This window comes from Ciconia boyciana, chromosome 7 (genome assembly GCF_034638445.1).
Source record: "Ciconia boyciana chromosome 7, ASM3463844v1, whole genome shotgun sequence".
NCBI lineage: Eukaryota > Metazoa > Chordata > Aves > Ciconiiformes > Ciconiidae > Ciconia > Ciconia boyciana.
In genome coordinates this window covers 5,680,117-5,706,462 of record NC_132940.1, presented here as the reverse complement: position 1 = coordinate 5,706,462, position 26,346 = coordinate 5,680,117, and the positions used below count along the sequence as shown (strand labels likewise).

At 46.4% G+C, this 26,346-nt stretch overlaps 1 protein-coding gene across 3 annotated transcripts; it reads left to right on the top strand.

Annotated features, from left to right (window-relative positions):
- The first annotated feature begins 299 nt into the window (after window positions 1–299).
- PRKAA2 (protein kinase AMP-activated catalytic subunit alpha 2) lies at window positions 300–24,693 on the top strand. Of its 3 annotated transcripts, XM_072868453.1 has the most exons (10): window positions 300–394; window positions 6,792–6,933; window positions 9,016–9,109; window positions 10,471–10,615; window positions 11,464–11,551; window positions 14,614–14,838; window positions 16,197–16,701; window positions 17,476–17,499; window positions 18,444–18,570; window positions 18,811–21,698. In XM_072868453.1, exons 1-10 carry the CDS (start codon window positions 301–303, stop codon window positions 19,047–19,049), a joined length of 1,683 nt encoding a protein of 560 aa, XP_072724554.1. In that variant the 5' UTR covers window position 300; the 3' UTR covers window positions 19,050–21,698. The 3 variants fall into 3 exon arrangements, with proteins under 3 accessions (XP_072724554.1, XP_072724555.1, XP_072724556.1); XM_072868454.1 differs by lacking the exon at window positions 17,476–17,499; XM_072868455.1 differs by lacking the exons at window positions 14,614–14,838; window positions 16,197–16,701; window positions 17,476–17,499; window positions 18,444–18,570; window positions 18,811–21,698 and adding an exon at window positions 23,172–24,693.
- The last annotated feature ends 1,653 nt before the right edge of the window (window positions 24,694–26,346 follow it).

Below are 26,346 nucleotides of genomic sequence, written 5' to 3'. Positions count from 1 at the left end.
GGGTGTCACCCCCCGTCCGATGCCGCCCTAGAGGAGTGTCACCCCGGGCAGGTGCACCCCACGGGGCTCTCCCCCGCCCCCCCACCCCTCCCCACCCGGCATCCGCGCCCCTCCCCGGCCGCGCAGGCCGCCTCCCGCGCACCCAGCCCGGCCCGGCCCGGCCCGGCGCTCCCCGGCGCTCCCCGCCGCTCCCCGCCGCGCACGCCCCGCCGCTGCCGCTGCCGCCGCTGCCGCCGCCGCCGCCGCCGCCGCCGCGCCGGGCCGGCCCTGTGCATTGTGGTCCGTCGGCGGGGGGCGAACATGGCCGAGAAGCAGAAGCACGACGGGCGGGTGAAGATCGGCCACTACGTGCTGGGAGACACGCTGGGGGTCGGCACCTTCGGCAAAGTCAAGAGCTGAGTACCGCGGCCGCGGGGAGGGGCCCGGGCCCGCCGGGCTGCGCCCCCCCCCCCCGCCGCCTCTCCCCCCGCTCCGCTAACGCGGGCCTCCGCGCCGGGCATCGCCTCCCCTCGGCGGCTCCCCCGCCGCGGCGCGGCCGCGCAGCATCCCCGGGGGGCGGCGGGGGCCGGCGGGGCGCCGCGGGGGGCGGGCGGGGCCGGGCCGGGCCGGGCCGGGCTGGCGGAGCCCAGCGCTGCTCCGCCGGCGCCTGCCCGGGGGGCGCGGGGCGGGAGGCGGCCGCTTCCCGGGGCGGGGGTCGGGGACGGGCGGAGGGCGGCCGCGGGCAGCTGCTGGGAGATGCAGCCCCCGCCCTTGGGTAGCGGGGCGGCGCGCTGCCGGTGCCCGCCGCAGCCCCCGGCGCCGGTGCTGCCAGCAGGACCCACCAAAACTTTCCTCCCGAACCAGGAGGAAGGTGGTGGGAAGGCTGGAGAGCAAACCGGGCATCCTTCCCCCTCTGTGCCGAGGCTACGGTCCCTGCTGCCTCCTGCTTTCCAAAGGGAGGGCGAGTGCTTCGTAGCGGGAGTTACCGGGAGGCAAAGGGGTTTCCGCCGCCGCCTCTCTGCACATCGCCCCGGGGAGCAGAGCAGCCGTCCTGGCAGCCTGGGAAGCGGCTCCGGCCGCGCTGGGACCTGCAGCAGGCAGGGATGGAGGGGTCGGGTCAGCCTTGAGCTATGCACAGGGATATTCCTCTGTCACGCATGCCAGAGCCGTCAACTCGCCTTTTCAAGGCACCGGCTTTGCTTTACCTGACTGTAAGATTTCCAAATATTTGTATTTCTTTTTCCTGTGAATTCTGCCATTACATGCAAATTTTATCTTTGAATCAAGATAGTAAAAAAAAAAACCAAACCAAAACAAAAAAACCCAAAAAGCAAAACCCACCAACAAAATTTATTGTCTAAGCAAAGTGGAGAGCTGTGATTCCTGGTTGGGAATGGCTTTAGCTCCTGCCCCGCTCGGTGTCCCCCTGCCCCGCGGGAGGTTACCCGCAGTGCTGTGGCTGGTCGAAGGGGTGATGTGCCCACACTCGGCGACTGGAGTTTTAAAATAAACCAAAATTGACAGCAGGGGAAAGAAACCACCGCAACCACTGGAGCTAAATCCACCTGTGACCATTAATCAGGCCCCTAAAAATATATTGCTGTGTTTAATCTCAAACCACAAATTTACTGACTAAAGAATTATCGGAATAAATACTTCTAACAGTAAGGACCATTTAAATCACTCACATATACCAGCAGACCTCAAAACATGCTCCAAAGGCAATTTTTTTTCTTGTGGACCACATTAAGCCTGCCAACAATAGCCTTTTTTCCTTAACCAGCCTTCAGGAGTAGCTAGCACAGACACCCCCCACCCCGCATATGACCCGACTTTGGTAAAAACTGACAGTTTTCAAATAAACATTTAAAATAACATTAAAGAGATTTCCTAGCTCAGAATCCTTTATGGGTAAGTAGTACCCTTTATATGTTTTTTTCCTTAATATTTTGCCTACTGTTGACAGGTGAAAGTTGGGCTTGAGATTGGAAACTGAGGTGAAGAAACTAGATCTCCTGTTTGGACAGAATTTTAGTATTTTAACCAAATGAGCTTTAGAAAAGCCCGTATTCACCCTATTTGCAAGAAACATGAGAAAAGTGAAGAGATTTTGGCCTGATTGGTTCAAGCTTTGTATATGTTGTGTATAATAATTGCTTTTTCACTAAGAAGGCCGGTGCCATCAGTGACATTTCTTGCTGCTGATGTGTTTTCTTCAAACTCTGCCTTCACAAGGCTTTGTAAGAGGCACTTTTTCCTGCCTTACTCCTCAAAGAAATCGTAAATTACAAATTTTAAGGATTACAATTATTAAGGAAATAAAAAAATGGCAACAGAAGGGAAGGATTTAGCAATGATGGGGTACTAACCAGAGCTTGGATTTGTGGCTGGATCTGAATAGTCACTTTGAGCCGTCAGAAACCAGAGATACGACAGGAAAAAGTCCCTGCCACCCTCCTGGGCTGTTCATTCTGGCTCAGCACTGCCTGGGTCATCGGTGAATCGATCCACCTGAAAACTAGCTAGACGCTGCAAGAGGTGGTTAGTTTTAAGCCCATTCAGTTCCTTGATCTTGCTTATAGAAAGACTGTACAAAGGCATGGAGGGGAGCAAATAGGTTGGCAGACGAGAGGAGGATTTTGGTGATAATACTGAAATTCCAGCTGGAAATGGTGATTAAAATGCAGCATTTTTTTACAAGAGAGGAAGGTGGCAGGAGTTAATGTGGTGGATGTGAATGTGGTGGATGGATAGGAGGTCTCAGGCCAAGGGTCAACGTTACTACACAGAATTATGCCAAAGACAGGGAGAGCTGGTAATAGTTATTTTCCCTGTCCTCCAGGCCAAAGATAAGATTAATTTGCAGAAAATAGAACTGTGGAAATGATCTTGGATTTTGAGTTTAGTGAAGCAATGAAGGAAGGAGGTGGCATCTCTTCCGCTGGTGGTTGGTAAGAACAGATTAGACAAATTGCTGCTGTGTTTGTCCTGGGCACATCCCACCTGCGGGTCCCCAAAGTGCTCTCCCGCGACCACAGCCCTTGCACAACGAGGTTCATGGTGGTTGCAGCTTGCCGAGCTTAAATCAAAATCCAGCGGAGTAACACAAATATTTTTCCATGTGGTGCCACACACGAGGTCCCCGGTGGCCACTTGGTGGTTTCTTACCCGACGCTTGTTGGCCACCAAGGTGATCAATTTGTGGTCCCTCAAGGACTGGCAGTGCTTGGGTTATGTTTATGTTGGTTATGATGGCACATCCATGGGCTCGAGTCGGGGTCAGATCCCGTTTTCCCAGGCACTGTAGCATTGCCGCTGAAGGACAAACCTTGTGTTGGAGGGAAGATAAACTAAAGGAGACTGAACAGATTAAGGAAAGGGAAAGAAAGGATGATATAACATCATGCAAGTGGCACTGGAGCAGAATTAATACAGCGTTGCTAAATATATGCTTTGGATGGATTTCATTTTTAACTTTGGGCTAAGATAAGGGCCGGCACAGCTGATAGGAAAGGATTTTTCTCGCCCCTCTGTAAACTTTTACGTTCCCCTGAAGCATTTGCAAAAATGTTAACTGCTTGTGCTACCTGAGCTGCATCAAACACGCACCCAGAGGTACGCTTCGTTGGTACCCGCTGTAAAAAACCATGCTGTCAAGGCGTTTTAATGATTATTTCAGCTTATGGTAGGATAAACACTATTCCTCCTCATTTTTTCTCTTACTAAATTAGAAGGGTCCTCTTTCAGAAACTAATTGTTTTATATTTCTTCCCTTCTTTCCTCAATAGCACCTGGTGCTGAAGCGTTCTCACGCCCAGGCAGTCACACATGCAAGCAGATGGGGTAGCAGCTAAGGACACTCACACTGTGTCCCATTCGGTGCCATTTTTTGGAGTTTAGGGTCAGCGTTACTGCCTAACCCTTATGGCTGGGGTTTTTTTGTGGCACAGTGTTACGCCTCATCTCCGTGTCGAATCCATCTCCCCTCCTCACCCTAACAGAGCCCTGGTTGCTGGTTTTAAGCTGCGGTGGAGCTTACCTGGGCACTTGTCGCTGAAAGACAAGGCATATGCCCAAATCCCCTTTCTAATACTGCTGCTCAGCCCTCCCTCCTCCCCCTGGGCTTTTAATCCAGGGAGGTAGCGAGAGGGAAGGAGAAGCTTCCCCACCACCACCCAAGACCACCATTGCCCGTCCTTGGGGTGAGGAGAGGACAAACCCATTAGAGACGAGCTGCACGAGCATCCCCTTCCGTGCCTGTGGGAGGCATGGGACCTGCCACTGCTCCTCATCCTGGGGCTGGACCATCCCACCAACGTGCTCCAGCACACGGGGTCAGAGACAGCGAGTCCGTGAGCAGAGGGAAGGTTGTCCTTCCTGCCCCATGCCAAAATTCCTGCATCTACAGGCTGCAGCCGGAGGGACCTGAAAGGCTTAAAAGTCTCCCACCACAGAGCAAATTATGTTCTCTCTCTGTCTCTATCTCTCAAGGCGTTCGAGTAGGCTTAACAAGCCACTGGGGACTGAAACAATAGTATCTCTGTATGTAATGCTTACTGTAAGCAAAAGATGGATTACAAAATAGCCTGTTTATTTTTAATTATTAATGTGTTTGAGCTAGCAAACCTTTGCAGAGTTATACATTGTTTGTCATGGATGGAAAGGAGATGAACTGTTTGAGAATGGTATTAAAAACAATAATTATTCATTCCAGGCATGGCCATTTTTTTTTCCCCCACGTGTATAATAAAAATTTTTCAAAGCATATACTGGGATAAGGCCAGAAAGGGTTGTCTTGAAACAAAGGATGGCAGAAATCAGGGTTTTCTTCCCAGTTCAGTGATAAACCTCTTTGCTTTGCTGTTCCTCGGCTTCCCAACTAATGGCTTAGTGTGTTATAATTCTTTAATGGAGCTGAATGAATCAAGGGCAGCTTTCAAAGTACAGCTTCTTGTGCTCCCGGGAAAGAGAGCAGAGGTATCACAGTGCTATAGTTGACCAAATCAAATGCTGCTGGTAAAAGACTTGATCTCAAAGATGTCTGCTGAAGTTGTCGTACACCCCTCTGTCGCTCCTTCCTCAGCCTCCTTGCTGTAACATGTGCTGTGCATATGCATATGCATATGCATACCACGACAACCTTGGCAAAGAGAGACGGGTGCCCTTTGTAAGACTACTATTGGCACAACTTGGGGACAATTTCTTGCGGTGACCGGAGAGGCAGCACCCCGGCCCCCTCGCAAGCCCCAGTAAAGCTTGAGCATGCTTTTGCACCCCTTGCTTTGCAGAGTCTTGCTCCAGCAAAGCCTCCCCAGCACGGGGCAGACCCAACGCTGCCCTGCTCTCCTCTCCCTAAGGATGCACCAGGGAAAATGCCTCCTCGGACTATTTACAGCACTCTCCTTGCACGGCACAAGAGGAATTATCTGCCTCCTCCAGCCCTCAGCTAATCCCTAAATATACTGCAAAGCTTAGTTTATTTTCATTTCATCTAGTAGTTTTAAGTATTGCGAGGAATAAAATGGACATGCAAAGTGGTGCTTTAATTTTCAAGGGCAGTGAAGTGTTTTATTTTTAGGATGCTCTTACTGAGGAAAGAATCTCCGGCCGGTCTTATCTGGTGGCTAATAATAGTGACCTCGCCTGCCCCGAGCGGAGCCGGCGCTGCCGCCCTGCCCTTCTCATGCCATATGCTTACACCGTTTGCTTCTGATCGGCTCATTAAAGCCTCCAAAATTACAGAGTCTAATAATGTAATAACAAGGTTTGCTCATAATTATTAACTCCTTGCGCTCGATGTTATTACTGGAAGGGTAACGTTCATAATTAGCACAAATATTTACTGTAAGCAGGTTTTCTGTGCAGTCTTTAGAAAACCATCCGTATGTCACCGTTTTTAATATCACATTAGAAAATACTGAGAAAGGGCAGCTCATGGCTGGAGAACCCTTTTAGATATAAACATCTAATTGACAGTTTTCAAGCAGTTTCTGCTGTTAACTTTAATATAAATCTTGCTTCCTAGGAGTTTTTTATTTTTCATATAGTCTGTTTATTGATAACAAATGGATCAAATGCTGAAATCAGTTCCAATTATTGTTAAGTTAGTGCAATTCCCCCAGTGACAGTGGTGCTACTCCCAGTCTGTGGTTACTGTTTGTCCCTGTACACAGGAGATAAGCATCAGCATCTCAATGCACCAAGTGCATATTATAAAAACCCATATTGAAGTTTGTACCTTTTCTAAAACCAGAATTTGCTCTTGCAGTACAGCAGTGTTCCTGCAGCTTGTCATCAAACCAAGAAGCATGCTTGAGAAAGTATAAATAGAAATTAATTTTAGTAATGCAAATCCCGCAGTCCTGTTTTGGGCAGGGAAAATCCCTCTATCGTTTTTTTTAGAAGAAGTGTGATGATCTAGTTTTAAGACCGGGTTTATTAGGGATTTACTCAACTAGTGTGTTACAGTGGAGATTCTCCTCTGCCATTGAAATATCTCTGTTTCTGATTGATCTAGCTTTTACATGCTATAAATCCTTGCAAATTAGCTTCGGGTATGACCTCCTCCAGTAACTCACTCTTTTATTTACTTGAGTGTTTTTTGCAGATAAGCCCCCTCTCTTCTGTCTTCCATGACTCCACTGGGAAAATAATAAAGAGAAGAGACAAAAACCAACTTTAAAATATTCTCCCCATCTTTTGTTTCGTTCCCTTCAAGAGTTGCATTTTGCTTATAAATTACCGTGTCCTAAATTGCTTCTACGAATGGTGCTACTCTGTTTAGTGACTTTGCAATGCTCTCTTTCTAACAGTTGGCGAACACCAGCTGACGGGGCACAAAGTAGCCGTAAAAATACTCAACAGACAGAAAATACGGAGCCTGGATGTGGTTGGGAAGATCAAACGAGAAATTCAAAACCTTAAACTCTTCCGGCACCCTCATATTATCAAACTGTAAGTACCCTTCCTGCCACGTGTTCAGCTTACTCTTCCATCTGCAAAGACTTCACTTACACAGTGGAAAGGGTTTCAGGAGATGGCTTGGAGTAGTAGAAAATATTAGGTACGTGGTCAAGTTTTTGCACGTTAGAGCCAAACGCTGCTTTTTGAGAGTCTCCCACTAACTTGCAGGGGGACGCAGCTGACATTTTGCGAAATGATGGAAGATGTTTCTTCCATTGGGAGTCTGGGTTGTTGTAACAGCCAACAGACTGATGTCCCTGTGTCAGGTTTTGCTCAGCTAAACCTGTCCAAGCTGTCCTCTCTCCCATGCAGAGGCCATTAGAGAGGTGCGTAGAGAGGGTCTGGGCTTTCCTGCATTGGGATGCTATTAGGAGTTTTTGCAATGACCCTTTTTTTGTCTTGATATCTCCAGACTTGAAGCTGCTGAGAGTTGTGCCTGAGGAATTGCAGCACGGTCAGGCTTGTAGAGTGAAGCCTTGGCCTGAAGTCAATAGGATTTACGTTTTAATGGCCTGATTATCCAGAGCTTAAAGGAACATTTTTTAAAAAATTTATTATTCAGACATAAGTTTTCAAAGTTGCCAGTCTGATGAACCTGAATTTAAGTTGTAAATCAGCACCTGCGCTCCAGCCTCTGGGATTCCTTCTCAATCCCCAGTTTGTGCAGCCAGTCCACATTAATGAGGCACTCGATAATATCTTTGGCATTTCTATAAAAGAAAGCTGTTGAATGGTAACTGCAAGGATAAGTTGACATTTAGGTCAGCCTTAAAACTGGCATGAGATATAGCAAATACCTGGGACTTAGAGGCAAGGGAAAACAAATTCTCTCTACAGTTAAATAACTAACCATGCAGCAACTGTTGACTTTAGAGTAACTTCACAGTTCCATGGATTTATTGGAGAACAGATTGGTATTATTTCATGAAAAAGCCAGCAAGAGTCCTCAGCTGTGCATCCTGCAAGTTAAGTCCTGTTCACACACTTGTCAATCTATTAAAGCCTAAGAATTCAACCCAGTTTAACAATGTCAGTGTTCTGTGGTACATGCTGCAATCATGAAATACAATGATAAAGAAAAGAGGTGAGGAGGAGACCGCGGGACATAAACCTCCTCTTTCAGTAGCTTTTTACATATATATAAAAGAAACAGTGGGACAGTTAACAATAACTTAGATGTCTAAGTCCAAAGCACTTCAGAGAAATGGAAGTTGGTCCTATCAATTTTTATGGGACTATCACCCGTTCACTTGCTGATCTCTGAAAACTGTTTGAAATCTGTTTGTTTCAAATTACAACCCACAGAAATTCATCTGTAAAAAAAAAAAAAAGCAAACAGCAATATGCCTGAAATAAAATAGAGGGAGGTCTCAGCTGGTGTTGCTACGAATTCCTGTAGCTGCATTGACCTCAGCTGATCATTGGCAGTTTGTACCAGCTGGGACACTGAGATGTGTTTGCAGCGCTCGGGGATCATTTTGAATGAAAATGGAGAACAAATTTGCAAGTCAAGGGTGATACTCTTTTTTCCCCCATTCTAGAATATAGAGGGATTTAATATTTGAAAAATAGCTGTCATCTTTTGGGGTGCTTGTCTTTGTTATACCTTTGTTCATACGTTGTTCATACCTTTCCAAGAGAAGCTCCCTCTAGTGTCTAGAAGTCTTCTTTATCTTCTTTATCCTCAATATGAGGGAAACCAAATATATCCCTTCCCCGCCCCCAGCTAACGAAGCCTCCATTTCTAAAGCTGTTGTTGCAGATCTTAGGCAAAAGGGGAAATTTGGAAGTCAGGACAGTCCTAAATGTGATAGGATTGTCTGGCACAGATTTGAGAGGATTATTTAAAAGCTTGAAGGAAAACCGTAGGTCTGTAAAAGAGATCCTTTCATAGACAAGTGAAAGATTATATTTGAAATAGGAGATGGCTTTTCAGAAGTGGAAAGCAATTATAAATGCAGGATCCAAACAAATGCTTATTTTAAGGGTTGACGTGAAACTAATAATCTGTTTAAAAGCCTTTCCCTATTCTTCTTAATTTTTTTTGTTCTAAATCTGCTTGTGTTTTTGAAGGTACCAGGTCATCAGCACGCCAACGGACTTCTTCATGGTCATGGAATACGTATCTGGCGGTGAATTATTTGATTACATCTGTAAGCATGGACGTGTAAGTGCCAGTACCGTGTCAGCACAAACACTTGTGTGGGAAGAGGATGGTGTTTAGAAGCAAAACGACTGCTAAAGGGAACGCGGTTAAGGTTAAGGCCCAAAATAGAAGTTGCTTCACAGCAATCCCATCTGGAGTGTCTCGTACCCGGCTCGCACAAAAGTTGTGTGCGATTTTTTGCAACGTTCTCTGATGTATTTTGATACGCAAACCAAAATATCCAAGGTAACGTGTTGCTTAGTGCAAATATTTGGAAAACTAGCATATTTTTGTAATTTTTAGCTATGGGTTGCCTGTCAAAACCCCCACGGTTCAGCAGCAGATTTACGTGTGGGGAGGGCACCGGAGGGGAAGAGCACTCAGTGTGGTCTCCGTCCCGGTCATTTGCCTCCCCCTTGGCTCCACGTCAGGTTTTTTGAAGACTTTTTAAGGATGTGGCTTATCTGAACATTTTCAAATGCCAGTAATCCTGCTGGGTATAAATCACCTGAGGCGTAGGTTGAGCCCATGAAATGTGATATTATGGTTACAAAGAAAATCACTAGTGTCTGCCCTGTGGACATCCTCCTAGGCCGGCAGCAATCGCAGGGCAAGGAGATTAAAATGGGCTGAAGTGGACACCCAGCATAAGGCTTCAGGTGAAGGATCAGCCCATCGTACCTTTCCTCTCTGTACTACAAAAATCAATACATTTACAATAAATTGGTTTAGGCTGGTGCACTGCTCGATGGAGCTGACTCCATTTACTTTTCTACGTACAGTTCTGATTTCCAGCACATTTTCCCCATCTGGATCTTTTCAGTGACTAATTTGGATCTTTTCTGAACTTTTGCATTCTGAAACTATTTTTCAGGAAGGGAGTCTTTAGGCAGTCATCAGTAAAAATAATCAGTCTCCTCATCATTTTAAATATAATTTCTCTAATATAGCTATATGGCTAATGAAAATCATCACAGTATTCCACCTTTGGCTTTTTTTTCCAAAGCCATCTGTCCGTGAGGAATTGCTCCCTGCAGCGTCCTCTGCGGTGTTTTGTCCAGCCTCGATCTGCACGTGCTGTATAGCAGAACTGGTCCTGTTGCGACAGCAAGCCATTGCCTCTTAGGTGCCACCAATAAGTTCTTCTTGATAGCTCAGCCTAATTTAGGTTTCTGATTTCATCTCTGTGCTATATCATTTGCAAACACTAGCACATAAAATGCAAGGGGGGAAATCTGCTTTATTTGCTGCTTCTGGTCACAAGCACGCTGTGATTTTCTCTCTGCACCTTGGAACATTTTGGCTCCTTGCTAAGTCAAACCTTCCCTTGCCAGCTCTGCACGCAGACCAACCTTCAGGACTATTTCCCCTTGCGTCCGTAGGTTGAAGAGGCAGAAGCTCGACGCCTTTTCCAGCAGATTCTCTCTGCGGTGGATTACTGCCACAGACACATGGTTGTCCACCGAGACCTGAAACCAGAGAACGTGCTGCTGGATGCACACATGAATGCAAAGATAGCCGATTTTGGTATGTGACCCCAGCAGCATTCCAGAAACGCAGCCAGCTCCGAGGCGCTTGCTGGAGCGTGTCCGTGTAGCACGCCTTGCAAAACCCAGAGCCTGTTTTCCCAACCACTACCAGTTGCTCTACCTGAAAAGCCCACGGTTATAAACACCGGCCTTTTTTGCAAAAGCAGGGATTACTTACTGTAGGCTGCTCCTGTACTGGCATTAAGAATGGAGCAGCAAAGTAATTTGCAAATCTTCGCTATGTTTTAGTATAATCACCTAATATAAAGATTTAGCTAATTTATGTTTAAGACAGAGTCAGTGCAGTTAACTCCAGGGTGAGCTGCCTGCATATGTTTATTTTCATGTGTGTTCTCCATATGTTTGGCCACGTGCTCATTTTACAAATGAGCAGTAACGGGAGTCTTTAAGTGGCATTATCGATTGAAATCCATTGAAATAGCTAGGCTATCAGCTCAGTCCCAGTGAGTCCCTTTCTAGCAGTGATAAATCCTTTTGAAGATTTACTAATTTCACAACCCACACAATTCCCATATAAAGTAGGTGCTCTGGGATGAATTGTCTCTTTTCCTCTGTGCTCTGGGATTTGCAACTTAGAGAAGCAAAATTAGCCTGGAGTGAATATTCCTTGATTGGATGTGAAAATAACAATAATAACAATAACAACAACAACAATAATAATAATAATTTGCAAATCAGCTCAAAGGAGTCTATCTGAATTATGTCAACAGTTACCCTCCAAATTTCCCCGTCCATTTGCTATGCCTCTCCTCTGTGCGACACGGAGTCCTCTATGGCTGGACCTTCACGTCAAACATCAATATGCAGTAAACATCTTGTTTTTAGGCTTGTCCAACATGATGTCAGATGGCGAATTTCTACGCACCAGCTGTGGTTCCCCAAATTATGCAGCCCCTGAAGTCATCTCTGGAAGGTAGGACATTCCACTTCTAATCAGAGCCTATGTGAGCACATGGTCTTTAAATTTGTTCTTGGGATTGGAAACAGCTTTGCACATCTAGTAAAAGCAGCTGAATCCTTCCAGCCTGTATTTTATGTTTGGGTGAATCTACTGGCAAAAGTCTGAAAGTTTTCTTGGTTATTATATTGCATATGCAATATTATTATTGCATTTGTCAATAGCTGTAATAGCAAACCGTGTTTTGTTAAAGATGTTTACCTTGGAGGAATTCTTAATAGCAGATGTTGACTGTTTATATTGCTAATTAAAGAGGGTGAACATTACGTTTTGGATGCAAATACTGAGGTTTCAGATGGAAGGGCTTTTCCAGGCCACCCCTTTCTCTCCCGCCCACCTACAATATAATATAACGCAGTGTTAATAAGGAAAACCATTCACTAACAGAAGAATCGGGAAGATCTTTAATCACTTCCCTACGCTGTTGGACTCTTGTATTGAAAATACTTGTCTTCTGGTTCCTTAAGCTAGGGGTTTTTTTCGTGACAGTAGGTTCAACCATCATAAGTTTGTTTTGAATTGATGAATCGAATTGACAAACCTCCAGCATGGTTGCATCTCTCACTGTGCAACGTCTGTACAACACATGGCATGTTGAACGCACTCTGCAAGGTTGAATTGGACTTTGCCATGTTGATACAAAAGTGTTACCTCCTTTATTTTACTGTCAAGAACCTAAGTTACCTAGAATGTACTTATTTCCCCAACTGTCTCTATAATAGCATAACAAGGATTGCAAATACAGATTTTCAAATTTTCAGTCCTCTGTATGGTCCTTCAAACTGCCCATCTCCGCATTATCTGCCCCGTATTTTTGAATCACCCTTTGCATGAGCATTAGTTTTCCTAATCCAGCGTATTGTTGCCTATAACTGTAGCTTTTAAATACAACATTTCGTTCAAAGTGTCTTAGCTGTGATTATGATTATTTTATCCCTGTTTACACCAGTGCAAGTGTTGGCAGCGTATCCTAGGAATTAGACCAGCATCCAAAAACCCTGTTGTGACTACAGCTCTATGTGCGAAAGCAAGTAAATCCTCATTGTCAAGAGGGAGACAAAGCCAGAAACTCTGCCGTGATTCCAAAAAAATATTATTTACACAGCCTTTTCAATAAAGGCCAGAAGTACATTTTTTCAGTTCATATAGGAGACAAGGCACATGGCAGACTAACAGGTCCCTGCAGTCCCAGTGTGCAGAGCCTGATTGTTCGAAGGATACAGGCAATACGGTTTATTAACAAGAAAAGTAAGAAAGAAAAACCAAACCAAACCTACACATTGCACTTTTTCACCGGCTACTGCTGCAGCCCTCCCACATCGGTACTGCTTACAGCATCAGTGATCCTTGATTTTTATACCCCTGAATTATAAGCCAAGCTGCCCTCTTCTCAGAGCTATAGGGGTGTACAAGAGCTGCGTTTGAGGGGGAGAAGCGTGATCCGCAGTCCCTGCAGTGGGATGGTTGCCTTGCCGGTGGGCGTGCGGGGCCGGCAGAGCTGGTTCCCGGCTCCTGCTGCCTTTGCTGGGTAGAGCACAAAAGCAGTCGAGTGTGGCAGCTCAGGTTTCAGAGTCATAAAAGTGCATCTCATTTGGGCTTGAAAGTCCCATCAACTGGTCAGGCAATGTGGTTATCAGCAAAACGTGGTTAGGGTCTAGAGCAGAAGTCTAGGGTCTGGAGCACAAGGCTGATGAGGAGCGGCTGAGGGACCTGGGGTTGTTCAGCCTGGAGAAAAGGAGGCTCAGGGGAGACCTCATCGCTCTCCACAACTGCCTGAAAGGAGGTTGTAGCGAGGTGGGGGTCGGTCTCTTCTCCCAGGTAACAAGTGGTAGGACGAGAGGAAATGGCCTCAAGTTGCGCCAGGGGAGGTTTAGACTGGATATTAGGAAATTTTACTTCACTGAAAGGGTCATCAAGCATTGGAACAGGCTGCCCAGGGAAGGGGTTGAGTCGCCATCCCTGGAAGTATTTAAAAGGCGTTTGGATGAGGTGCTTAGGGACATGGTGTAGTGGTGGTCTTGGTAGTGTTAGGTTAACGGTTGGACTTGATGGTCTTAAAGGTCTTTTCCAACCTATACGATTCTGTGATTCTGTGAAAACAAATCAGGCTTCCCATCTGTTGGAATCGGGCATGGAGGCAGGACCAAGAGGGCATCTAGCTAATTGTCCCCATTTCCAAAAAGACTTTGCTGCTGTCCCTGACCTCAGCAGGGAAAGTTTTACCCTTGGACAAGCAGAGCCGGTGTCTGGGTGGTGTTCAGAGAAGGACCGCGTGCATCACTGGTGCTTTTCGTACACCGGTGTGTCTGCGGCGGTGCTTTTCAGGAGGCGCAAGTGTGGGATGATGAGGTTTCATGCAGAGACTTCTGTATTTCCATTTCAACCTCTGCATTTTGGTAGGATTTTACAGCCTGAGGGTAAGCACTGCCTCCCAAAATCTCTGAGAAAGCATCGGTTGTAGCAAAAAGAGATAAACACATCGAGCAAGCAAGCGGGAGGAAAACCCATATATTTGGGGTGTCCCGACTTGGTGATGCCAGGGAGCACATTAGCAGCTTGTCGGAAGCAGGAGCGCTTGCATACCAGCACACAAACTTCAACCGAAAATAAACACTCAGGAGACATAGTATCTGCTGCTGTTTAATCTGCCTCCCTGAATGAACAGAAATTGCTGGCTGAGCCCCTGGGGCAAAGGAGCAAACAGCCTGGCAGAGCTCGTGGAAACATGGGGTTTGGCTCTTTGGAGGGTCTGGCGGAGGCAGGCATGAACGTGGCCGTCCAGAGGAGCGTGGGCAGCCAGCGCCAGCTCTGCCACGTCGTTTCCCTTCGCCCCTGAGTGATTTTGGCTTGGGCAGGTTTGGTTGGCGGCATCCGTGTGAGCAGCCCTGGGGTGGGCTGCAGCTCCGGCCCCGGTGGAGCTGGCAGTGGGTCCCCAGCTGGCCCAGTGGGACCTGCACCCTAACGAAGGAGAGGAGGACGGGGGGTGACACCTTTCTCCTGCCCTTGCCTTCGCGCAGGCTGTACGCTGGGCCGGAGGTGGACATCTGGAGCTGCGGCGTCATCCTCTACGCCCTTCTCTGCGGCACTCTGCCTTTCGACGACGAGCATGTCCCCACCCTCTTCAAGAAGATCCGGGGAGGTGTGTTTTACATCCCCGAATACCTCAACCGCTACGTTGCCACTCTCCTCATGCACATGCTGCAGGTTGACCCCCTCAAGCGAGCAACCATCAAGGACATCAGGTCAGCCCAGGTGGGATGGGGTGGGCTGGCGGTGTTCGGGGGGCTCCGGCGTATCGGTGGCAGAGGATGGTGGCTGTCCTGGGGGTCACCTGCTGGCAGGTGGGCAGGGTGGTTTACAGGCGTACTCAGCTAATCCAGCTGGATTTTGTCCCAGGTGATTCCAGGAACACTCCTGCACCCTTCTGTGCTGATGGAGAGGTGGGTGCTGCCAGCTGGCAGTGGGTGATGATGATTTTATATGTATTATGTATATATGTATAAAATGCTATTTTACTGCGTTCTAAAATACCCCCCAAAATCTCTTAATAGTGCTTAGCAAAACCAGCTATATCATGCAATAATCCTAAGAACCTAATATCCACCAGCCATTTTTCATTACTTTATTTCAAGACCACCTCCCTCTGGGTACCAATTCAGAATAAGAGGGTAATCATTGTACTTAGTGTCTATCCATTAAAGAGGAGAAACACAAGAATTACTAACTTAATCCGTAAATATCGGATATCGTTTAAAATGTGAGCAAATGGTTCATCTTTAAATGCAGCGTAGTTTTCTTGTCTAGTCAATGAGTGCAGTGCCCATGAACCTTTTATCTGCATGTATCACTGTGGCAATTCAAGGTAAGGGAACAATTGGGCTCTTAAGCAGATATTTGTGCCTTCAGAGATCATTAACAGTTCATGGCTGGTAGTAGGACTTCAAAATTCTCACAATCTGAGTCATTTTAGAAACGTTTTGTAAAACTGGAGCCCGGAACGCATTTTATGAAATTTATAGTAATCATTACATCTAGCTGGTGTGCTAAGCATATATGTAAATAAATGTTACTGGGGCTTTCAGGAGTTCTCAGGATTTTAATGCATTTGCAATGGGTGGCCTTAATTTTACCCTTCAAGTAAAATGCCTTTTTATTTCTTAATTCCTTAAGAGTAGAGGATTTAATTACATGTTAGAGCAGCAGCACATGTGACGAGATTACAGTTGCTATGTAGAACCTATAGACAAGGCTCTCTATGGCATTTAGCCACTTAATTATCATTGACTTTATTGTAAATCAGTGGGAATTAGGTGCCTGGATAGCTCTGATGCTCTGTATCTCTATCAGACCCATAGTAATCAAAAAGCGTGAGCATCTCGTAAGTGCCGAGGTCTTACTTCAAAGCCAAGGGAGCAAGCAGCCATGCTTGCAAAATGTCATCGCTGTTGCAATACCGGGGGGACCGTGCAGGGCTGGGTCGAGCTCCCCAGTCTGCAGCTGAGGATTAGTCTTAGCTAGACCAGGCGAGGGACTGGTGGCAGTGGTTGCCCCAGCTTGCCTTGCACAGAGCTCACGGCAGCTCCTCTCTGCCTTTCCCCAGGGAACACGAGTGGTTTAAGGAGGAGCTGCCCAGTTACCTGTTCCCAGAGGACCCTTCTTACGACGCCACCGTCATCGATGACGACGCCGTTCGGGAAGTTTGTGAAAAGTTTGAATGCACGGAGTCGGAGGTGATGAACAGCCTGTACAGCGGTGACCCTCAGGACCAGCTGGCGGTGGCTTACCACCTTGTCATCGACAACCGGAGGATCATGAACCAAGCCAGCGAGTTCTACCTCGCCTCCAGCCCCCCCACCGGCTCCTTCATGGACGACAGCACCATGCACATCCCTCCCGGGGTGAAGCCACACCCCGAGCGGATGCCACCCTTGATAGCGGACAGCCCCAAAGCGCGATGTCCTTTGGATGCCCTCAACACCACAAAACCAAAACCCCTGACTGTCAAAAAGGCCAAGTGGCACCTGGGAATCCGCAGCCAGAGCAAACCCTATGACATTATGGCCGAGGTGTACCGGGCTATGAAGCAGCTGGACTTCGAGTGGAAGGTAGGGAGTGCTGGTGCTTCGTGGTGGTTTTCAAGGGTCTTTTTCTCATAATAAGTATGGTTACAGCCTCACCTGTTTCCAAATAAATGCCCACACCTTGCGATCATCCCTGTTATTTGTCATCAATACAAACACGCTGGACTAAGATGCTAGCTGTGGTTCAATATGTGTGGTGTTTATTTATGGCACGAAAGAAGAGTTTTCTTTCTGAATGCCCTAAGCCTCCGACTGAAAAGATGATTCTGCCTCATTTAGCTGCAGGGATAAGAGGAGCCGGTCACATTTTTAATTTTACCGGCTGATTCCTTGCGAGGTCCTCTCGAGTGCTCCTGAGCAAAGTAACTCTCGTTATTTCTGCTTGGGTCGTAGCGGTTGTGCGTGCTGAAATGGCGCGATATGCATCTTCATAAAAGATGCACAGGTGAGGGGCGGGGGGGCACTGGGGGCAGGAGTTTGTACCATGGATACGGTGGCATTGTCCTTGATGGAGACGGAGCGGTGCTCGTGGACCAGATGTGCTTTCAGACACTTAACTGCTTCCCCGGTTTAGGGCTCAGCTTCTGGAAGCTCGATTTAAACCCAGATGACATTTCAGTTGACAGTACTCGCTTCAGATGTTTCTTCAGAGCTACACAACGTTTAGTCACAATCTTTTTCCAAGTCTGATTAATAAATCCCTAAGTTAGCCCTTAATATTTTCTGCTGAGCCTGATTCCCTAAATCTCGGTGCAGTCGCTGACGTGAGCTCTCCCGATTCATGGCTTTTCGCAGCAGCCTCGTGTGAGCATCAGGAGCAAGGTAAGGAGAATTTCAGCCCAGATCTTCATCACCGGAGGAGATACCTTCCTCACTCCAGGTCCCAAGTGTTGTACAGCGTGAACATCACCGTGTTGCCTCTTCAAAGCCTCCTATCTCCTCCTTATTTTTGATAATATTACATATTTAAAGCCAAGTAGCGCCCAGAAACCTGATTTCACTGCACCAGCCAGGAGATGGACTGTCTCCAGATGCATATGCCTACACCAGCCAGGCATTTGTTAGCTGCATCATTTTACAGAGAGCACACAAACCTGATGTATTTCTGGTGCAGCTTCACAAACCAAGTCAGCCCAACGTCTTCACGTAGGCAGTGAAGCTTATTTTGTATGAGGAGGTTTCACAATAATCTTTCCCACCCTAAGAATAACTTCAGATGTGACTCTTCATCAAAATAGCTTTCCCATCCATGCAATTGCTTCATAAATATAGCACAGAGAAAAGATCTCATTGCAAATGAGATGCAGCAGATTGTGGAGTGGGAAGCAGCGAGAGAAAATACACAGCTCGAGGCTGATTCATGACCGCTGAATTTAGCTGCGCCGATGGGAGAGGTTACTCTCCCCCGCTGCCCAGCCTGCCCTGGTTTCACGGGCACGGTCCTCGTACGCGGGTCCACGAGTGGACTTCTTGGCTCATACGGCCATTGCTGCTGGTGAAGGAGGAGCAAACATCAGTTTGGTGCCTGGCAGATGGGTCACGGCAGCTTCATCTGCCAGCAGCTGGTGAATCAGAGCCCTAAGAAGCATTTATAAAGATAGGAGGAAATAGGATATGAAGCTGTTTGCTTAATTTTGTAGGCATTGTTTTTTCTAGAAACTGTTTTTCTCAGAAGATGTCTTGCTAGTATTTAGAAAAAAATAAGGAAAGAAATGCTCTTCTTGCTACCTTGAATCTTGCTCCTGAAAGCAAGTTTCCCGTTGCAGGTGGTGAACTCCTACCATCTCAGAGTGCGCCGCAAGAACCCGGTGACGGGCAATTATGTGAAGATGAGCCTGCAGCTCTACCAGGTTGACAACCGCAGCTATCTCTTGGACTTCAAAAGCATTGATGGTAAGCAGGAAATGGTGCAACACGAGATGTAAAACACATAAAATGGCAAGTTTGAAAGTTTAAAAAAAAATTAAAAATAATTCTTTGTGTTTTGAAAGGCTTATTGCAGCTGTTTCAAGTCAGCGAAAGCCCTTTTGATCCATTTGTCTCCACTTCTGTTACTAGTTCCTTACCAAACATGCATCACGGATGCCAAACTAATGCCACTTTTTCTTTTCCCTTTTTTTTTTTTAATTCAAGACGACGTGATGGAGCAGAGGTCCGGCTCATCCACGCCGCAGCGCTCCTGCTCCGCTGCCGGCTTGCACCGGCCGAGGCTGAGCATCGATGCCGCCGCGGCCAGTGAGTGCCAGTCGCTGATGGGCTCTCTGAGCGGCTCCTTCATCAGCAGCATCCCCTCGGTGACGCCGCGCCTGGGGAGCCACACCATGGACTTCTTCGAGATGTGTGCCAGCCTGATCATGGCCCTGGCTCGCTGATGGGCGGCACTGAGGCACCGGTCCCTCAGCACATGGTATTGCACTGTGAGGATCTGGTCCGACTTCTCCGTTCCTTGTTTCTTCTGCTTCGTTCCTCCTCCTCCTCCTCCGCCCCTCACCACTCCATAGCCTGTGACACAGAGCCAATTCCAGACCCAAAACATGCTCCCCTCTAACAAGGCACTGAGGAAATGAAGAATAACTTTATTTCACTCATTATACCGTGGTGAAATTTATCCAATACCCTTTTTTTCCTAGTGAACCGAATGGGAAATGTTGGCATGGCTGTAAAGTAGCAAATGTATTGCTGAGTTTTTGGAAAACACCTCCCCCCCGGTTCATCCTGAGTTAATGGAGCCATGGCCAAGCTTTCTGCGATGTAGGTAGTGTACAGTGAGGTTGATGTTGTATCCCCTTTGCTTGTGCAGAGCAGGGGTGGGATGGGCTGAGCCAGGTCAGAGGGCTCGACCAGGAGCTACGTGAAATGGAGCGGAGGGGTAATGAAGTAGCTCCGCGGCGTTCGCACACAGGTGCTGGCGAGGCTGCTGGCCTCTGGTAACACTTCCCTCTTAAAACTAGCAGCTGCTTGGATGCTTCTGCACTAGTGCAATATGCCATCCCTCCCCTCTGGTTTTTTTCCCCTGCTAAAGATGGGGAGGCAAGGTGGGATGTGCAAAGGTCCTGTCGCGAAAGGGCCGTGGGAGAGCCTCCACGTGTCAAGTCTTTGCAGAGGAGCGTCCCATAAGATGCTTTATTTCCTCCTCCTGAGAGCCCCGGACGGCACTGACCTGCTCACCACGTTCAAAGGTGAAGGCTGCTTGCCTTCTTTCCAGCCCTTAATCATCGCCCCCTCCAACCCACTCACCCTCCCCTGCCTCGCCGCCAGCTCCAGGGGCCGAATCCCAAGCAGGATTTGGTTGAGCCACCGACGGAGGGCTGGATGCCGACGAGCCACCCGAAAACCCGGCGCTTCGCCCACGCTTCACCCCAGGGCGGGGAACACCACTGCCGGGCAAGAGCCAACAGCCTCGCGCGGCTCCGAAGCATTTACCTCGCACCTTTCCCATAGCAAGCCTTCGCCCGTTGGCAGCACCCGAAAATCGCTGCCAAATCTGCCTTCCCTGCCTTCCCCGCTCGCGGCTTCGCGCTGCCGGAGACTCGCTTTTCATGCCGAAGGGCTCTCCCGTCCCGCTGCTGCTCACCAGCCTGTGCCCTTCCCGCTCCGCTGATAAGGCAGGGATATCTGAATTCAGAGTTTTACTGTTTCTTTACTACTGGCTATCTGAAGGATAGGATTTTATTTTTTAAGACACACTGCGGGGATTTTTAAGGTTAAATTCTTGTTATTCAAGGGTAAACTCTAATGCATGTGTGACTTTTTTGTTTAAAAGAATTATTATTTTTGATTACATAGGCTTAATCTAATGGGCAGCGTTGGCATCTGCTTGGTTTCGCTATGGTATTTAATCCATTTATTTGATTGCAAAGCAACGTAATAGTCTAATCAGTCAAGGAACAAATGCTTTATGAAAACTTTGCCAAAAAATTCCTGGGTGGGGGTTTTTTTTTTTCTTTTTTTTATTGTTTTGTTTTAAGAAACAAAGCAAAGGAGAACTTGAGCAATGTTGCTGGTCCCAGGTATGTGGTCATTCAACTTTAAAAAAAATTTAATTCATCTTTTTGATAGCTTCTTATGACCCATTGAGGTTTTTTGCTATGTTTTTTTGTACAGTTGCACTTTAATTTATACTTTCGGCAAGTTTCTATGAGAAGCAAGGGAGAGAATGACACATTAAGCCTTTTGTACTAATCATTTTAGGTAATGAAGACAAATACGGGATATTTTTGCCATCTACTGGCAGTTAAGTGGACGTTTTCAGCTTGAAGTCCCTTTTTTTTTAAAAACACAAAATTGCCTTACTTTTGTTACAGATTACGCTTGGATTCTCACTAACGTGACTTTACAGCTCCAATTTTTCCAGAAGTCGCACAAAGTAGAAAGCTTCCAAAAAAAAATCAGTTTTGCTGTTAAGTTCTCGTACGCTAAATCCAACGCCGCAGTGGTTGGATTATAAACCCAGCAGCAGAACAATTTTGTTTTTAAAAGAAACACTGGAAATATTTGTAGTACTCCTAGGTTTTGTAATGAGCTTTTTATTATATTATCATTATTAAATAAATACTCTGGGGTGGAGGATGGCTTTGGTACCGTGCCTGGTGGCTATGGGGTGATGCGTGTCTCCAGTGCTGTGGTGTGAGCGGGTCATACCTGGCGAGGATGGAGAATCCAGACTCCTGCATGCAAAAAAAACCCCACCCCAGAGCCAAAGCTGAGCAGCACCCAGCTCTTCAGCAGCTTTCGGGTCAGCGCTGAGTCACGAGCAAACGCTGAGCAAACAGCCCTTAAACGGTTTTGGGTGCTGGAGATAAGCCCCTTTGGAAAGGAGCAGGAGAGGGCGGCTGAGCGGCCGTAGGGACAGACATTAATTTCCATTTAGGAAACAGTTAGGAGTGTCCATATCCCCGCCGTGAAATGTATTTGAAATGTAAAAGCTGTTTAAATCATCACTCACAACTGAGCATCTTGCCAAGTCGCTTGTCCTGGAAACACCTGTAGCCCCGTTGATAGCGGGCTGGTGCATTAGATATAATCTGCGGTTCAGAAGTATGTAGACGTACAGATGTCTTGCCTTAACATGACACTTGTCCTCTGGGATTTCCTACCCAGCAGAACTAATATTATTAAAAGGCAGCAAATGCCCTCGGGAGGAAATATTTGCTTCCTGGAGGCGGGTGGGATTTCTAGGTGGTAGGATAAGCTGTCGTGGCACTTGGCATCTTCTCAGACCCATGCACACATTAACTCCTATATGGATCTGCAGAACCAGTCCTGCAATAAGGCAATAAGAGTGGCTCAGTTTTCCATATGGAGAGAAACAAAGAGACGAAGCAACTTTCCTGCCCGATGTCAGCAGAGGCAGTGGAGCAAGTAGGACTGATGGAAGTACCTCCTCGATGAACGCGTCGGATTAAACTGTCCATTACAGCTTTACCCAAATCCACGCTGCCTTTTGAAATATTTTGAGAAGTTTCACTTCTTTTTTTTAATTTATTTTACCTTCAAAGAGGCTGTTTTCTGGTTCCCAGCTGCAAAGAAGCTGCTGACCTCCAGTTACATTTTCCAGAGGACAAGTTTAACTTTTACACTGTTACACTGTGGTCCGGTTTTGAGTTACGCTGGTACATGCAGGAGCATCAGGAAAAGCAGGGTAGGCATATTTGAACTACAGAAACTTGAATTACTCTAAGTGCAATTCTTCAGAAGCCACTGGACAGCTGTGCTTTGCAAGCCACAAACTCACCCAAACTTTGCTTCAGCCCGAGGGGGAGAGGCAGAACGCAAAGGATTGAGTTCACTTAGGCTCCAGCATTAACCTCCAGCTCCTGGATGAGTTAATTCAGAAATAGCTTGTACTATACTAGTTGGAAAATATATATATATGTGTGTATTATATATGCATACGTGTATATATATATATAAAAATGTAGGTAGCATCCCTGTCATTGGCCTCAGTTACATTTGCCCAGCGGGATAGGCGCATGCCCCGGAAGCCTGCCATCGCACACGCTGATCCGGGCACGCGAGAGGACCCGGAGAAAAGGGATGATAGTTTTACACCCTCTTCTAGGTAAAGCCCGGGAGTAGCTTAGTGGTCCCGTCGGACCCAGTGCGGCCTCGTCCGGGGAAGGGAGGAGAGGTAGCGTCAGGAGCCATGAGCATCCTGCCCTCCACCCTCCCCACCCGAAGCCCTGGTGCCAACGGCGTTTGGGGCAGTTTTATTTTTCAGGAGTCAGAGCTGAGCAGGTGAAGGCAGCAGGATTTTTTTTCTCTTAACGGGTCAGAAATGCATCTTCAGCATGTGTGTCCGACTTAGCATTTCATAAGGTGTGTAGAAGCACAGGGGTATGGGCAGTGTTGTGAAAAATGAAGCAACTGGTTAGTATCTGTTGTATATCCATTTTTTGGTGTGATTATAATGCCATTCATATTGCAATAGATGAAGTTCGAACAAAATAACCATTCTGTCTACTCCTTTTCATTTTACTGCTCTTTATCATCAGTCGTCTGGTGTGCACCCATATAGAAGGAAGAGAGACCTACGCGCCGGACATGAAATTGTGCCTTCGACATACTTTAGGACTGCTGGAAGTCACAGCTTTATTTCACAAGGTGCACAAATCCCCCAGTTTATACAGAATCCCACCGGTGAGACATGCAGGCCGTGTTTCTAAATACTTGAAGTACCATTTGTTGTGCAATTATTTGGCTTCACCCTTTTATTAGCTGAGAGGAGAGGGGGAAGAAGAATCGTACATCCATCCCTTCGGATGAGCCAAACAAATCCCCGCTCCAGCTTCTGCAGTATTTTACTGGAAAGTTTTAGGATCCATTTTTGTTTCAGGTGTATGATGTAGCTACTGGAGTCCCCTTTCTTAAGGTCTTAGTTTGGTGTGGGCTTTCCATTTAGGGCTTTCTTTGGCTTCCCTAGCCCTTCCCTTATATATTCCTTTTCATCGTTCACTTATAAAAAAAGCAACAGCTTCCTGTAATTCTGAATTTCCAGTCTGCCTCTTGGACAGGGAGTTAAAGATTCATTCAGAGGTACGTCACTCCCATGCCTGAGAGATGAACTGGTTTTCAGAATTCCCACAATTACACCTATTGACGAACACTGACTTTTGCAGAGAGTAAACCTGGTCTTACATGTATTCGATGCACAGATCTGTGCTTGTTGTGATCATCAAAATTAGGAGAACTGGACGGTAAATCAGAGCTCTAGCTGCAAAGCATGAGTATATTTTTGGTGTTACAAAAAGTCTGTTTTCAACAAAAGCCTTGAAATTCCTGCTGAAGCTGCCTTAATTTAAAAATCAAAGTTTATTTGTAAGACTCATCTCTATGGGTTTTTTCAAGTTTTGAATTAGTTTATTTATCCTCATCTCACGAAGCTGTGAAGTAGACACTGTAGACATGGTAATATTTATTCTTGTTGCTGAAAGCATGTTCATGTGTTCTGTATCATGCTATATTCACGTGGTTTGTACCTCAATGCATTTGGTTTTTTTCTTTTAGAGCACAAAGCAAAACTGAATCCCAGGGTAACTGTAGTGTCTGTGGCCCAGCATCTTCGGGCAGACAAATCTCAGCTCTATGAGAGAGATGAACCGGGCTAGTCCATTGCAATTTTTTATTCGTACTATAAGGAGTATTTATGATTTATGATATTATGTATTTATGATTTATTTTCGTTAAAATACTGAACTTTAAAACGCTCTGAGTGTAAGCGTCCCTTCAAACATATCATTAACATGAAGCTCAGAAAAAAACCCTGAGCTCTATAAACACTCCAGCCTTCTTGGCATTTTCTATTTTGTCAACCGATGGACTGGAGAAGGTTTTGTTTTCAAATTAATTGCTTTAGTACTTTCTGGGGCTAGCTGTTGTGGAAGGGCACAGAGCCTAGGTTCAGTTTTGTCCTTTGTGCAAGTAACTGTGCATTAGATAATCACAACGAAGCCTTTTACCTTCCATTTATGGTGTGGAAAGTGTTTCTCGGTGTACTGCACTGCATGTGATAGCTGTCTCCATGGTTGACATTTGCACTTTAATAAACTCAGAGATGAAAAGAGACGAGAGCAACAAATCCTTAAAACTTACTTATTGCACAGTCCCTTTTTGCAGGCTGGGGTTGGCTGGTAGAGTTTCCCGCTGGAGCTGCTCCCGGCACATCCCGGCTGCGGGGCCATGGATACCCCCAGGGCTTGGAGTGGCGAAGGGGCAGGGAAGGGAATTAAAATATATACATGAATAACAGAAACAGCTTTCCCAACCCAAAATAGATGCCAGGAGCCAGGCCCAAAGGTTTTCTTGTGTATTAACATGCGTCCAGCAGAGCTGATGGACCTGTGCTGACTCAGATCTCAACTCCATACGCAAAAGCATGGAGAGAAGGATTTTAAAAATATTGTGCAAAAATAGCCTTTTATTGCAGGAAGGGCACTTGGGGGGGAATTGGGGAATTAGTTCATATACGCCTGTGATGCAGAGGGATGCAAATCCACTTAAAGCACAAAACTGCAGTGAGTGCTGCAGTTTCATCCCTATCCGCAGTCTCCCTTTTACGCAATTTATGTGGTACAGAATTGGCTTCTAAGAAATTCCAATTCGCCCTCAGATTCGGCAAATCAGAACGGTTATCATGATGATCTCCATTTTGAGAAGGAACGTGGAAGAACAGGGTTTAAAATTCATGTGAGAATTACTTCAAGTTTTGATGTGTTTAGGATGTACCAGCAAGGCTATAAAAGAAAAAAGGAATTTAATTTCCTGACCAATAACTTGACCTAAATATAGCCAACCTGTGCTTTAATTGAGGAAATCTAAGTTGCTGTATGTAAAGCATTTTTGTATTGTCTTGAGTCATCCCATATCAAGCGCTTTCCTTCTGTACATGCATTGGAATCTGTCCATGAAAAAAACCAGTTTTAAGTGCATTGCAAGGCGTCCTCACCTGAAGTCAGCTGCCAACACCAGTGCAAGAAGTTTGTGTTTCGCATTGAGTTGGGTCGCAACCCCACAAACTCTGTGTGTAATTGCACTGGGATCGGGGCCCGATCACGTATATCACAGGATATATGGGGAGATTTTTTTTAAAAAAACTTAATTTAAAAAAAAGAAAAAATTGTTGAATAACTTCCTTAGGAGACAAAAAAGAACTAGCACATGTGGCTAATACAAGATTTGCCTATAGCGCTTACGGACTGTGTGATTAATAGACTTCAGGACCTCTGAGCTAGTGCTGGCTGGGGAGGAGGATGAGGAAGGAGTCAAGGAAGGGGGTATTTTCTTCGCAGGATCAATCCTAAACATTGCCATGGAAAAAAGCCCCCCAGGTAAACGGTCTCCACAACTTCCATCGGCATAATTCCCCGCAAATCTGTAGGTGAAGGACATAGCGCACGTCCCAGCCTCCTCTGAAGCCAAACACGCGCTTCAGCTCCCTGAACTCTTCATCTCCGCTAGAGAAGTCTAAATATTTGGGCTGGCAAGCCTGCAAAGCTGCGCATGCTTACAGGGGATTGTTTTATTTATTTTTTTATTGCAAGGATGGATGCAGGCCAATGCACTTAATAGTAACCACATGGTAAAATAAATAAGAATGCCTATATAGACTTAAAAGTAAATGTTAAATATTTGCTCTGTTTTTTCTGATGTCTTCTATGCCAGCTTTGAAAT